General features: G+C 37.3%; 1 protein-coding gene across 2 annotated transcripts in view; it reads left to right on the top strand.

The window, feature by feature from the left end:
- The window catches only part of PCCA (propionyl-CoA carboxylase subunit alpha), a 373,229-nt gene that overhangs the window by 83,902 nt on the left and 273,455 nt on the right, over positions 1–15,872 (top strand). For both annotated transcript variants that reach the window (XM_036831147.1, XM_036831149.1), the window contains exon 7: positions 11,528–11,659. In XM_036831147.1, the coding sequence (XP_036687042.1) occupies positions 11,528–11,659 (132 nt within the window). The remainder of the gene's footprint in view (positions 1–11,527; positions 11,660–15,872) is intronic.

The raw sequence follows: 15,872 nt of genomic DNA on the forward strand, positions 1-15,872 counted from the left end.
TGTTAAGTAGAAATGACTATTTATGTCCTGCTGGTTTCGTAGCCCCATTTTTTTTTTTTTTTTGAGGAAAAATGATTAAAAAACACTAATTGGAAAAGATAATACACCCCAGTGTTCATAGCAGCATTATTTACGGTAGCCAAGATATGGAAGCAACCTAAGTGTCCATCAACAGATGAATGGATATGGAAGATGTGGTGCAGATATTCAATAGAATACCACTCAGCCATAAAAAAGAATGCAGTTTTTCCATTTGCAGCAACATGGATGGACCTGGAGGATATGATGCTTAGTGAAGTAAGTCAGAGAGAGAAAGACAAATACTGTATATTATCACTTCTATGTGGAATCTAAAAAACTAGTGAATATAACAAAAAAGAAAGAGACTCACAGATATAGAGAACAAACTAGTGATTACCAGTGGGGAGAGGAAACGGGAGAGGGGCAAAATAGGGGTACAAAGTACTATATATAAAATAAGTGAGCTAGCTAAAAGGATATATTTTACAGCATAGGAAATATAGCCAATATTTTATAATAACTATAAATGGAGTATAATCTGTAAGAATTTTGAATCACTGTGTTGTACACCTGAAAGTAATATAATGTAAATCAACTGTACCTCAATTAAAAAGATTAAAAAGAAACTTTAAAAACTGTGGAATGTTAGTTAAGATATTTTACTGTGTAATTCTAGAATAAATTGAAGACTTTCTAACTTTGTAAACCAACTAGAACCCGATGACTGAAATGTTTATCTATGTATAAAATGGTTTTTAGGGTAGAGTGAGCCTTACTACAGTGCCTTTTAGATGGTGCTAAATAAGTAAGTAAAATACATATTGTTGTTCTTGTTAGTATTAATGCATTCCTTGTTCTTTTACTCCCTTCAAACTTTAAAAAAAAATGTTTCCTACCTAGAGATAAATCAGTCTCTACTTGGGTCATTCCACTACATCTTATTGTCACTTTCACTTCATTGCATCCTTGTTAATAACCAAAATAAAGGGTGAAAGTAGCAGGTTGGCCTGTTGGACTGGTGCTGAGTAGTGTGAGGAATTACTTAGCTGCTCGAGGCAATTAACTGGAAATCATGATCTCTGCTTTTTTAGCATTCCATTCGTTATTTGAAATAAGCTTTATAATGTAGGCTGTACTAGAGCACAGCAATTAAATGTGCTAACAGAAAAGAATATCCCAACTGTAGGTAGAGCATGCTTTATTCAAACCATATGACTCTGATTTCCATCCAGCGGTGGTATCGAGAACTTGATGTGTTCCAGAAAGCAGTAAATTAAGCACAGAGTGTGGAAGGACTTCTACTTGTAGCAAGTTTAAAAAAAATTCATATTATCAAAGGAAATATAGAAAGAGTACATAATTCAGATAATATCCCAGACCAATTTTAAACATTTAAAAATTAAAGTTACTATCCGTTGTTTGGACTAAACACAAGAAGATCTCTAGCCTTTCACCAGTTTACCAGCTTACGACTAGCAGTCAGTGTTAATGGACTGTGAGGAAGGGACAGGAAGGCGAGTCAGGGGGCATCTGCATTCACACCCCTCATGCTAATTGAGGCATTATTAAGTCGCTCATCTAGTTCCATAGTTGTTACAAGGTATATTCCAAAATTGAACTGGAAAAATTAGTTTTCCATCAGAAAGTAACAATTAATTTTAGTATTCATGAAACAATAAAAATAATTGGATCAGGGAGAAATGAAAACAACTCATTTTTAGTATCCAAATTGTTGAGGTATCAAATTAAAAGTATTTTATGGGAAGTGCAAAAGAAGGAAATTACAACTTCATAACTAAGTAATTCCTATGACCAGTTTATATAAGGAGGACCTTAGCAATACACAACCATATTTAAATATGAAGCTTCTTATCTTACCCTCTTAAAAAATACATCTAGAAGAAATACTTTAACATTTGTGCCTACATCTTTTAAAAAAAATTTTGTTTTACAGTAACATTTATTAGAATTACTGGAACACAAACGCATTCCCACAGGTAGCCCCGTTCAATATGCATTAAACCTTATATAATTATTGTATTTGAAATAGAATTCCTTGTGGGTTTTAGATCATTGGGACCTCGAATCATGAATGTCATACTTTGTTCAATCCAATTGAAATTATTAAAAGAGTTCAAGGTTTTACATAAATAATTTTATATAAACAAATTTAAATTTTTATATATTCAAGTTTTATTTTTTAAAAAACATTTCAACATAAAATCCTGTTTACATATTTCAAACATCAAGTAAGAAGATCAATCTATATGAAAATTCAACAAGAAGTTCACAGCTGTACTTGCATCTTTAATTAAAGCATTATTACTATTGTATTACAAAGCAAAAATAAGCTTAACTTCTTGAAAATGCCAGGTAGCTGAGTGATAAACTTAGCAATTTCATCCAAGAAAATTTAGTGTCATTGACTTGATCATCAGTATTTTGCTAATATATATTTTTTAAATGTTCTAATATTAAAACTAGAATTTCTTTAAAGGAGGAAGGGTAAAATTTATCCAAAAGGCTGACTTTTTAGTTAACTCTAATTTTCTCAGTGTTATTGCTAAAGAAGTTATTGAATTCATTTTCTCTGGGTATCTTCGGTATTGCTTTTCTTTGATTCTTGCCAGTGCAACCAGTCTAAGATTTTACATGATAAAGGAAATCTGTGGAACTAATCCTAGAAACCTCTTTCTGTTTTCTCACAGAACACCTCCAGGCACAGAAAAGACAGAATACTTCATTTGCATTCTTAAACATTAGGAACTTAGAATCTGAGTCTTTCAGCTGGAAATGTTATTGCATCTACATTTCCCGAAGAAAAAAAAAAGGTTAACAGCCCACTCAGGTTTCTGTTAACTCATCTCTTTTTAGTGTCCTGATCTGCACAAAGAGTGTAGAATGTGGAAGCTGAACGCCCAGCCTCTTTCTTCTTAGCAGTCAAGGAGACTCGGGAAATAGGTATCAGTGCTGATTACAGGGAAATAAAAAGAAATCAGATAGGCACACAAAAATGGCAAACACTAACAAACTTCAATCTTAGGGAAAGAACATTTACAAAATTAACATAGACTACAGTAACTAGAAGTTTTAAAAGTAAACTATTTTCCACATGAGCTTGAAAAGCTTACCCCAAAAGTACAAAGATATTTAGAGATTTATAGTTTGTTTATTTAAATGGTTTCTATTAAATTAATAAGTACCAAAAACCTCTTCTTTGCCCTAAGTACCTTTGTCAGAAACCCAGAATATTTAATAAAAAAAATTTAACTTTTTTGACTTAATAATAGCTGAAAAATAGAAATGAAAATCATTCTGCTGTCAAATATTAGAAATGGAAAGTGTCCTATTGCTGTATTGTTCACTTCCTGTGCGTGAAAAACAAGGTTTTATATTTAACGATATTCCTTCACTAGAAAACCTGACTTCTGCCAATTGTTACAGTGTGGAAACTGTTTCTCTAACTGAATATTGTGCGTGGCTATCATCTGGAAGTAATAATATTACTTGAGTGCATTGTGCCAAGTGGACACTTAATACAGAATATACATTAGACTGAATGAAATCCAGATACTAGTAATACTGACAGAGAAAGACACAGATTCCTTTGGTTAAACTAACTCACAGCGTGTACAGTGTACCATAAGTCAAATGCAGTTTGTAAGCATGTCATTAGATTTCAATCGATCTTGCAATTAGCATCCCAAACAAATTGAAAAGCGGTGCTGGTTTATAAATTTATGTTTAGAATTTTAAAGAATCTCTGTCTCCCTTCCACTACCCTTCCTCCACAACAGTCAAGTTCCTGAAGGTTCTCATCCCAGTGAGTCACATAAGTTGGGTTCTTAATTTACAAGGAGCAGACTAGCACTTAAGGAAAATGCCTCCTATATATGTAGGGGGTTGGAGGCTGACGGCAGCTTCTGCTAGGGTTGTCCTGTACCTCCCTGTATGGATGCCCCACAGTCAGTGTTGAGGAAAATGAATTAGGGTTCATATTCTGGTCTTCTCTAATCGTGCCCGCTGCACAGCCTGGGGCTTCCAGTAAGTGCTCGTCTGTACCTTGTACCCAGTCTTGGGGTAAAGACCCAGCCGACTGGTATTTACTGATGACCATGGAAACTACACTAGGAATATTTCTCCCTTCTGTGTGTTCAAATGTTGTCCTTCTCTTTTATTTCTAATCATTATTTTGAAAAGTACACTGAGTGCAGGTTAAAAGCTAACCACCAAAACAGGGTTCAACCCTGATGTCATAAGCTGAGAGGAGGAGCCTTCCCTCTTTTACACAGTAACTTGTTAGAGCCCAAGTGCCAACTTGGCTGAAATTCCTTCTTGGGACTGAACTGAGTTTTTTGTTTTTAACTTAAAAAAAAAAAGAAAAAAGAAAAAAGGGCTGAGTAATATTGTATCAAATACCAGAAGTGGTCTCATTGGAAGCAAAGACTATTTTTTTTTTTTTTTTATAATTGATGTATTAATTTTTTTTTAAAATTTTTATTATTTATTTATTTATTTATTTTTGGCTGTGTTGGGTCTTCGTTTCTGTGCGAGGGCTTTCTCCAGTTGCGGCAAGCGGGGGCCACTCTTCATCGCGGTGCGCGGGCCTCTCACTGTCGCGGCCTCTCTTGTTGTGGAGCACAGGCTCCAGACGCGCAGGCTCAGTAGTTGTGGCGCACGGGCTTAGCTGCTCCGCGGCATGTGGGATCTTCCCAGACCAGGGCTCGAACCCGTGTCCCCTGCATTGGCAGGCGGATTCTCAACCACTGCGCCACCAGGGAAGCCCCAAAGACTATTTACATTAACTAAGAAATCAGTTTGCAGGTGTTGCATCTGTCACATTTACAGTATAGTGTAATATACTGTGACCAAAAGTGTAATTGAAATACAGCTTCAGGCACTCAGTCCACAGTGAGCGCAGCGTGCCACAGGTGAGTTAAGGGGAGGTAGTGAAAGGGGAGGCGGAAAGCAGGAGGAAGATGAGTTCTCCCTGAGGGTTTCTGGTTTCGTCACGGATTGGACAGCAGTGCAGTCCTCCTCCACTGCCACAGGTGGCCTGATGGACCAGCTTCTGTTGCTCAGAGAATGCAGTCCAAGCTCATCTGTGATTTCAGCAGTGCTCATGGCAACAGGAAGATCTTTTTTCTTTGCAAACAGACACTAGTCAGACGGAATCCCAGATCAACCCTTCCACCACCATCCTCATGAGCTCTTCTTGGACCTCATACAAAGAGCAAAATCTGAGTGTTTTGGAAGTAGTGATGCTGCAGAGGCTGGATGCTGTCCGGTTAAGCCAGCAAAGGTGATGTTTTGTACTTTATAGTTTTCACATTTAACCTATAGTGGCAGTAGTTGTTACCACTTCGTCAGGCTTCACTTTGTACAAAACAACCATCTACTGAAGCATCCCAGCCAAACGTGAGAATGCACTTTCTTTTTCTCTCTCTCTCTCTCTCTTTTTTTTTTTTTTTTTTAAAAAAAAGCCAAAAAAGTCCCCTGAAGAGGTTAGCAAACCGGCCTGAGAAACGCCTCCCTGGCTGTGGGTGCTGCTGCTGTGGCTGCTCCTGGTCTAGGCGTTGGTTTTACTCCTCTAAGCTGGCGGCTACTCTGAGAATGTTTTCAAAGTTTTTATTGTAGAAGAAGAGACAGATACAGAAAAAAACTATGCAGAACCAGTGTGAGCTTGCGTGAGGAGAGGAATCTTGTAGCCATTACGTAGGTTCAGTCATGAGACATTTGCCCTGAATCCCAGAAGGCCTGTCCATGTGACCCATCTCAGTCCTAACCTCTGGTCTCTCCCCGGGTGTATCCACTACTTTGACTTATATAGTAATCATTTTCATGCATTTTAAGATAATTTTATGGTCCAAGTGTGCATCCCTGGACACTGTGATTTGTCTTGCCCATTTATTTTCACCTCTGATATGTCCTCTAAATTTCTCTCAATCCATAGGTTCTCCTCACGTACATTTCTCTTCCCTACAGTTTATCTGTTGAAGAACCTTGGGCTGTTTGACCTGTAGAGTGTCTCTCAGTCTTGACTTAGCTGCTTGCATAATCATGGTGCAGTTCTGCATTTCCCTCCATTCTTGGCATTTCCTACAGATTGTCAAACTGGCTTCAGAGATGGGGATCAGACTTAGGTTTCAATTCCTTTGACCAAGACTGTAGGAGGCACATGTCTTGTTACTGCTTTTTAAGATCTAAGCAGCCTTTGAAGCTTACTGTCTATAGCTATTGCTTCATTAGATTGCAAAATGGTGATAGTTTAATTCTAACATCTTTTTTATTAATTAATTGGAATATATTTATAAAGAGACTCTTCCCCTCATTTATTGTTTGGTTTCCTAGTGGTGTAATTCATATAGAAAGAGCAAGATGAGTGTATAATTCTTTATCTTTATTTACTAGTTTTTGAGGTAATAGATTGGTTAACCAGTTAACCAGTTCTTTTTAAAAGTATCGTTATGAAGTCATAGATTTAAACGTATTTTGTAGGTTTAAATCTGTTGGAGTTACTAGTGAAGCTCAAGTTGTCCCTCTTTGGCCAGGGGGACCTAAGTTGGCTCATGGTCTTTTGGACTTGACCCTCATAATCTTTTATAGAGTCCTTGCTCTCTGATCTGACAAGATATTCTAGGTTCATGTTTTACATTTCTTGCTTCAGGCCTTTAATCAGCCACCTTTCTAAGATGCATTGGTTTCTTTGTTTGTTTGTTTGTTTTATTTATTTCATTTATTTATTTCTGGCTGCGTTGGGTCTTTGTTCCTGCGCGTGGGCTTTCTCTAGTTGCGGCGAGCAGGGGCTACTCTTCATTGTGGTGTGCGGGCTTCTCATTGCAGTGCCTTCTCCTGTTGCAGAGCATGGGCTTCAGTAGTTGTGGCACGCAGGCTCAGTAGTTGTGGCTCACGGGCTCTAGAGCTCAGGTTCAGTAGTTGTGGCGCACGGGCTTAGTTGCTCCATGGCATGTGGGATCTTCCCGGACCAGGGCTCGAACCTGTGTCCCCTGCATTGGCAGGTGGATTCTTTTTTTTTTTTTTTTTGGCAGGTGGATTCTTAACCACTGTGCCACCAGGGAAGCCCCAGTCTGGTGAGAATTTAAACTTTTCTTTTGTACAAGTCACGTATTCTTTTTTTTTTCCTTTTTTTTTTTTTCTTAAGTAGTACTGCTGGAATGTATCATGGTACTGTTCATTATGGGTTGAATTTTTCAGGTATGCTGTAGTATGTTTACTATGTATTTTCAGTTTTAAGAAAGTTTGCTTGAGTTATGGTTTTTAGTATTTTTTCTTTGTTTTAGTCCCCGCCCACCCCCCCACACCAGGCCAAAGACTCCTCTTATCCATATGTTGGATGTTCTTTGTTTATCTTTAGTATTTGCCATTTTCTCTTGCATTTTAGAAAAAATTTCTTTTTTTTTATATTTAAATTTTTAAAAAGTTTCTTCCTTTGACTATCTCTTGTAAGGCATTATTTGTTTTCTTTATTCACTCTTATTTTCCCTCTAGTTTAGTCTTCACTTCCAAAATTAGTTTCTTTTGCATTTCTAATTCTATCCTTAGGTCTATCACCTCATTTCAGAACATTTCTAATTCTGATATCTTATTTCATGTTTTCTTATTTTAAAATGTCTTTCAGCTTGTTTTGAAATAATAGGTGACAGTTTGATCTGCTGTGTTAGCATGTCTTTCTTGTGCTTTTTTCCCTCCATGGATGTTTTTCTAGTTCTTATTTTTTTCTTATAAAAACAGTGTATGGGATTTTACCTTGACACTTTTATTTTGCTTAGTTTTATGTGTGAAATTAGTTTTCCTCTATGTTGCTTTTTAAAGAGCTATATATTTTTTAAAATCAGTGATACATGTCTGAGAAGTTCAAATACTTGAACAGGGATAGCAGGAAAAGATTTATTCGAGGTCTTGAAAAGATGAATTAACCTTGTAATTTCTTTTATTCTTTTTGATACTCATATTGTTATCAACACATTCAGTGGGTAGCACTAATATGTGCTTTTGAGATAACTGTATTAATTTTTGAAAGCTTTCTCACTGACTCAGTTTTTTATCTCATGTGCTAACTTCTCTGCACCAGTCCTGAAACTGGCCTTTTCTACTAGAAATTCTTTTTTCTTTTATCACGGAATAAAAATTAACGTGCAGAGTCTAGGTCCTTCAGGCAGTTCAGCAGTTTTTCCATGGCTTATGGCTCATGTCTGTCTGACCTTAGTTTTACAGTTATCCAAGTAGTAATTCTTTATGAACCTAAAATGTATACATTAAAAAAAAAAAACAAACTGGATTCATAGCTTAGCACTTTACTAACTGTCATGGTATTTCTAAGAATGAATTATGTATCATACATTTTAATTTTTACAGATGATGATTATTTCTGCATTTGCAACATAAAGCCTGTTGTAAATTAAATCTCTGTTTCCCTAACACATTGCTCAAACCCAACTCTTTTCCCCATTCTTTTATCAAAATATGACCAGAACCATAAAATCATGGAATTTAGAAAGTGAAAACAATCTTTTTTTTTTCTCCAGTCTTAGAGCAGTGATTTCAGCTTTTTGTAATTTCTTTCTTAGGTATCACTACAAAAGTGCTTCCAGTGATGATGAAAAAATTCCTGCTTTTTTCACGACCATTATACATTTACCTGTATTTAGGTATTATATTTATCATTCATGGTAAATTTACAAGTTCCTTGAAAAGCATAGTTTGAGAAGTAAATTTTTATTTACTTTTGGCTTTGGCATGCCAAAGAGACTTAGTGGTGATTAGGGAAAATGGGTAGCAAAAGATACAGGGTTAACGGTAGAGTATTGAAAGGTTATTAGTGCATAAATTTTGGCCTTAAGTTCTAAGTCACACAAATCACTCTGGTCAAGAACTCAGGACTTTTGAAACATGCTTCATCACTTTGCAATTACCATACTGTCTTATCCTTGCTTTTTTGGTCAAAGAATTAAGGGAGTCAGAGCTATGATACTGCTTTCTTAATTTGCCTTAATTACATTTAAAGGCTAACCCAGGGAGTACTACCAAAACATAAAAAGATAAAGATAGAAAGGAAGTTAGTTTATTGAAACATCTGTTTGAGTAGTTACTCAGTGTACTACTGGCTATTTTTCTTTGTGTTGGATGGGAGAAAGAATAGTCACTAAATGCTTGATGTGAGCTTTCTTTCTTGGTAATTTCGCATTTTGGGGTGAGTAATTTTCCTCAAATTAGAATGCATGAAAAAAGTCTGGTTAATCAGTGGTTCCTGGTCGTTGGGCTCTTGTTAATCAGAAGTTTTACTGTATAATCATAATGTATTTTGGATGTTCTCATTTATGTTATTTGTTCAACTCTTTGTGTAGGCATTCTGATTCCTTGATTACATCTGCCTGACATAGTGGTATTTAAAACATCATTTATGATAAAAATTCCTCCATCTTAGCAAGTAAAATGAGAATATGGAAAGACAATTGATAGTTAAAACATGATTGTTTCCTCTTGACTTAGTGTTTATTGGGTTGTAGGTTTGGGATAAAGAGAAGTGAGTACGATTGTTGCTCTGGTCCAAAATGACTAGTTTATCCATCTAGAGATACAGAGTATGTGGAGGTGTAGTCCTACTACCATTTTCCCCTCTTACAGAGCAGTTCCATTTTTTATGTGCTTTACATTTTGGGGGTTTCACATAAAGTTTTTTTTTTTTTTTTTTTTTAAAGAAAATGATGTTCTGTTAAAACTACATACAAACATTTGATGGAGAGGTACTTAATGAGCATCTGTTATGGCTGAAGAGGTTTCTTATCTAGCATTCTGTTATTGTAACACTGGTAAGTGTTGGTATTTGGGTTCCTATAACGTATTTTGGGGTCCTGTGGACCTAGCTGTCTTATTATTCTAGTGTTCTCTTTTTATCAGGACTTCTGGGTAGAGGACAAGGACTAACAGTTGTGGCACTCAGCTTGGTGTTTTATATTATTATTTATTCAGTGCTTCGATCAAACTTGCAGGGTGGTTATTACCCCCTTGTCACACAAAGAAAGGAGGCTTTAAACTCAGAATCTAAAAATTCCCCTTTCTTCTGTCTTGCTTCTGGGCAGGAGGGAAAGTATACATCCTGAGTTTAAAAGCATTGGCTTTTCTGTACATTTTATCTGAATGATATCATCTACAATTTTTAATTCCGTCCTTTATTTGATGCCTTTAAAAATCCATATCTCAGCCTGGACCTATCTTCTAACCTCTGGACCTCTCTGTCTGTCTCCTGAACATGGGCACTTGACTATCCCACAGGCATCTCACCTCAGCATGTATAAAGTTGAAACTGTCATATCTCCCAAATATTTATCTCTTCATATATTCCTCTTGTTGTGTCCCTGCTCTACTTCCACCTCCTGCTCTGGGTGGGTTTAATCCTCTTTGCTCACAATGGCTGAGAGCAATCCAAACACCACACTGCAATAGCTACTCTGGATGATATTCTCATAAGGAGAATGAAGCTCCTTTCTAAAGCCGAGAGTCTTTTCAGGCAGCAGTGCCAGTAGATAGAATATGAGATATAAATTATATGATTTATTCGTTATACTGACCCTGACCAAAGGTCATGGGAGAATCAACAGTTAGGTACCTTACTCTGATGATGCCCTGCATACAATCTAATTTTTCCTTTTTCATAGTTAACCTCTGTTCTTTACCTAATGACCTCATTCTTTACCTCAGCAAACCCCCTTTTTACTTCTCTAGACCATGCCCTACAGTGGCACTAACTCCATCTGCATTTTTTTCTGTCCCTAATTAGTTTCCATTAGCACTTTGTTTACTTTAATATCATATACACAGAGAGGTGGACCCATTGCTGGGGAACTAATCGTGATTTATATAGACTAGTTTTGACTGAAATCATAACTCTACCTGGTAAATTCCCACTGTATTCTTTACTCATTTCTTACAGTCACAAGGATGTCAACATTGCCTACTTTATTTTGTCTTTTTCTCTGAGGTGCTGGTGATCTGCTTCATGTTCCCTTGAATTAGTTGATATTCTGTGGTTTTCATCCATGTTATCCCCTACACTTAGCTTAAAGCCTGGCACAAAGTTGGCGTGTTAAACTAGGCACTGTGCTGCAGGGTATTGAGAATACAAAGATTTATAAGGCATTTTTAAAGGTGAACTTACTGTTTAGATTGGGTGGCAGAATACTAGATATAACTACAACACCATAGAAGTTGCTTTTCCAAAGAATACTGTTAATATCAAGTAAGAGTTCTTCATTACTTCTAGTTATTTTTCTTTGACCTGACTTTCATATATCTTTGTGCACATATACTATATGCAACACAGTATTATATATTGTAATATATTGGCTCAAATGCTTGCTTTTAAGTTGTTCTTGGTCTGTGAATAACTAGTAAATATACATATGGGTTTTTCTTTTTATAAAATTGTGACTCCATATCAAGCACTGAAATGTTTTTGTTATAAATTTCTACTGGCATTTCTTCACAGGCAGCAGAAGATGTCATTTTCATTGGACCTGATACACATGCTATTCAAGCCATGGGTGACAAGATTGAAAGCAAATTATTAGCTAAGAACGCAAAGGTTAACACAATCCCTGGCTTTGATGGAGTGGTCAAGGTGAGAAACTGTTTTACTCTAATCTTTATAGTACATGTCCTGAAGTCAAACATTTTGTCAAAAGTGTAAGATAAAATGCAGTTTTTGCTTTTTAAATCTATTCATGTATAGATTAAAAAAATCAATGTTGTTTACACTTGGATTATTTTGAATGGCGTAAGTTAAAAAGAGCAAGAAGCCCCTGAAGCATTGTATTTAACGATCAGTGTTGACTTTTACTTTCATAGGAAAAAACTTGGTGATATAAAAATGTGCTGTTAGATGTGTGGATTTCATTTGTTGGTGGTATATATTTAATGTTTGAAACATTATGATGTTCTCTGTATCTTTATGGTGAGCTTCTGTCCATATGCATAAAATGTGAATTGTAAACTTGTTTGGTATAGCTGTGTGTCACTATAGATCCCAAGCACAACTCCTCAACCAGCAAGCCGCTTTTGCAGCTGAAGTCTTCTAAGGAAGAAACGCAGAAATTGGAGTATGTATCTCCCCTTCCTCTCTGCGCTCCTCCCCACTGCCGAGGAAAAATTATTCATTTTTTTTCTCATGAGAAAAGAGTCCCTCTGTAGACTAGAACCTTGTGATTTGAATTAGTCTGCAGGAACTCTTCATCTCAGTGTTTCTTATTGTACCTTCTGGGCTGGGCAGTTCTTCATTGTGCTGGATTATTTCATGAATTACAGGACAGTTAGCAAGCATGGCCCCTGGTTAGTAAATATCCTCAGCTTCTTGCCCATATTTACCTATATTTACCTCAATATGTATTCATCCATTTTTTTTTTCTTCTCTCATCTTACAAAGAATAGATGTTCCCCATCCTCTGTAAAGCCAATTCTTCCTCTTATGCTCCAGATATACCCTTTATAGACTTCATGGGCTACAGTCTTCACTCATTATCTTTCCTCTCTTCTGTGTCTTAAAATTCTCCTTGTCTTTTAACGCCTTTCCATTATTATTGCTATTAAAAATGCTCAATCAGTCAAAAATGTACTGATCCCTGAGCTAAGTGGGAAGCACCTGATGATAAAAGAAGCCCGTGGTCCCTCACACCACGGTGCTTCCAGTTTAGTGGAAAGAAATATGTGTTCCTCCTCTTCAAAGAGCCCAGTAGCCTCTTGTCACTCCACAGCTGCCACCTTAGTTCTCTTTCCTTTCACAGCCAAACGTCTTAGAAGAATTGTCCTCACTTGCTTTCATTTCCACACTTTCCCCCTTATCTTTAGTCTACATCTGGCTTCTTTCCTCATTCCCACCAAAATTTCTCTTGAAAAGGCTACTAGCAACCTCTCCCTCTCATGAAATCCAGTGTGTAATTTTTAATCCTGGTCTTCTCAGTCTCTTCAAAGCATTTCAGTCTCTTGGTTACCCTTTCCTTCTGGAAATACTCACTTCTGACACGTTACTCAGTTCCAGTTTTGTTTTCGTGTTTCTGGCTGGTTTAAATGCTGCTTCTTAGTTTTCATGCTGATTACTCTTCCTACCTTTGTCCCTTAAATGTTGGTTTCATTATGGGTTTTCTCTTATTGGACAGACTCATTCTAAGCAATGTAACTTATTTTTATGGCTACACATCTCAAACCTGTATATCTGTTCTAGATATTGCCTTAGAACTGCATATCCAGTTGCTTCTTAAACAGGTCTGCCTGATGCCTTTGAGGCACCATAAAAGTAACAAGTTGAAGCTGAGCTCATCATTTTCTGTCTAGCCAGGGATTGGCATTCTGTGGCTCCGTGCACTCCTGTTTTTGTAAATAAAATTTTATTGGAACACAGCCATGCTCTTCCCTTTGTATGTTGTCCATGGCTGCTTTTCCATGGTAATGGCTGAGTTGAGTAATTGTGTCAGAGACCCACGAAGTCTGGAATATTTACTACCTGGCCTGTTCAGAAAAAGTTTGCTGACTCCTGCTGTAAACTTCTCATTTTTTCCTTTCCTGCCTGAGAAGATGCTGGCATTTTCCACACCATTTCACAAGCTAGAAACTTGGAGTTCCTAATAAATACTGCTACAGAGAATTCACTTAAATATCTTTCTGATCTATTACTTTTATTTTTTTTCCTCACACTAACTCCAAGTTCCAACTAACATCATATAGTCTGGATTACTTCACCAGCCTTCTAATTGCTTCCCCTGTAGCCAGTCTTTTTTATTTTTATTTTTTAAATATTTATTTATTTGGCTGCACCGAGTCCTAGTCAGGGCACGCGGGATCTTTAGTTGCGGCATGCGAACTCTTAGTTGCGGCATGTGGGGATCTAGTTCCCTGACCAGGGATCGAACCCGGGCCCCTTGCACTGGGAGCGTGGAGTCCTAGCCACTGGACCACCAGGGAAGTCCCCTTGTAGCCAGTCTTGGTCTTGGTCCCGTCCAGTTAAATTTCAACACTAAAGCTTGAGTGATGTTTCAGAAATCCAGATTTGATCACATACCTGTGTTTAAAAACTCTTGAATGACTACTCATTTAAATCCTTTGAATAGCTGGCCTTTGTTTCTCTCTTCAGACTGATACTGTGCCAGCTTACCCTTTGCACTGGATGTACCAACCGTATATGACATCTTTCAGGTTTTTGAAACTTCTGTTCTTAATTCTGACACGTGTGTTGATTCTGCTTCGGTCTTCACTCCTGACTGTCTTCTACACATAGTTTAGGTCTTGGCTTAAACATACATTTCTCACAGAGGCATTCCTTGACTCTACGTATTAGATTAGGCCCTCTACTGAATTTTCCCTTAATACCCTGTACTTCACTTACCACATTTAAAATTATTTGTTTACTCATCTATTCAGTAAATATTTAACAAGTGCACACTGTTTGTCTAACATTGTTTGAAGTGCTGTGGATATAGTAGGGATCAAAGCAGACCAAAACAAAAAAATATTCCTGCCCTCATTGAGCTTATGCTATAGAAAAAGGAGACAAATAATAAATAAGCAAATAAGAAACATAAGACAGGGAACGGGGAGAGGGAATGTTGGAGGGTAGGATACCTGTTGTTTGAATACCTGTTTTAGGTTCTTTTGGGTATACACTCAGGAGTAGAATTGCTGGGTCAGATGATAAGTCTGTGCTTAACTTCTTGAGGAACTTCCAGGCATCCAAGCCTTTGTGTAATCCACTCCTCTTCAGTTTGGGTAAAACCTGTGATTCGCTTCTCTAACTAAGAGAATATGGTAAAGGGTGATGGCCTGTCACTCCCTTCATTAAGTTACATTATATGGCAAAGGTGATGGAATATCACTACGTTCACTTACATTAATAGGGCAGAGTAATTGAGTGTCACTCCTGTGATTATGTTTTATTATAAAAGACTCCATTTTAGGAGACCAGAGAACAGATTCTAGGTGCTGGCTTGATGAAGAGAGCAGCCATGTTGAGGAAACCCACACGGCAGTGAACTGTAGACAGCTTCTGAGGGTCTAAGTAAAGATGATCTCCATTCGAGAGCCAGCAAAACGGTGGGGGCCTCAGTCATACAGCCTCAAGGAAATAAATTCTGCCAGTCACCTGAATGAACTTGGACTTGTCCCCAGTTGAGCCTCCAAATGCAAATGCAGTCTGGCCCATACCTTGATTGCTGCCTTGAAAGGCCCTGAGCAGAGTATGACAAGTCTTTTCTTTATCAGGCTGTCAACTGTTGGGTTTTAGTCCTTCTTTACATTCTCGTTTTAGAGAGTTTGGGTAGTGGTTTTATGAACCTTGGTCTATTCAGCCCTAATACTTCTGCCGGTATAGTTGTATTTTTTTTTTTTTTTTTTCCGAGCAAGAAATCTGGCCTTCTTGAGATCGTCAGTTTGGGCTTGATTTAGTCACAAGGGTAGTGATGAGTCAGAGTCCAAATTAATTCTGTCTTGATGATTAGTAGCAGAGTCCTCAGGAGTTCAAGGACAAAGTCATTAGGAGAGCATTTGATCTGGAAATTCTATTTGCATTGTAGATCCTTTCTTATGAAGTCAGTGTGTATAGTGTCTCATAGGAGGAAGGACTGTTCCTTGAATAGAGGTTCAAAGGTGACAGTTGGGGGCTGGGATGTGGGAAATGTGAGGAATATTAGAGATAACCATTATCTGAGTAATTTGTTGATGCTGAGAGAGAGCGTCTGTAAAGATGGAGGGATTTAAGTTTGATAGTGTACCTACCGCCAGTATCAATAAGTAATAATTAGTGAAATTTCTCCTTTTGAGTTGATGGCTGAAATGGGTACTTGATTCGC

This window comes from Balaenoptera musculus, chromosome 18, assembly GCF_009873245.2.
Source record: "Balaenoptera musculus isolate JJ_BM4_2016_0621 chromosome 18, mBalMus1.pri.v3, whole genome shotgun sequence".
Taxonomy (NCBI): Eukaryota; Metazoa; Chordata; class Mammalia; order Artiodactyla; family Balaenopteridae; genus Balaenoptera; species Balaenoptera musculus.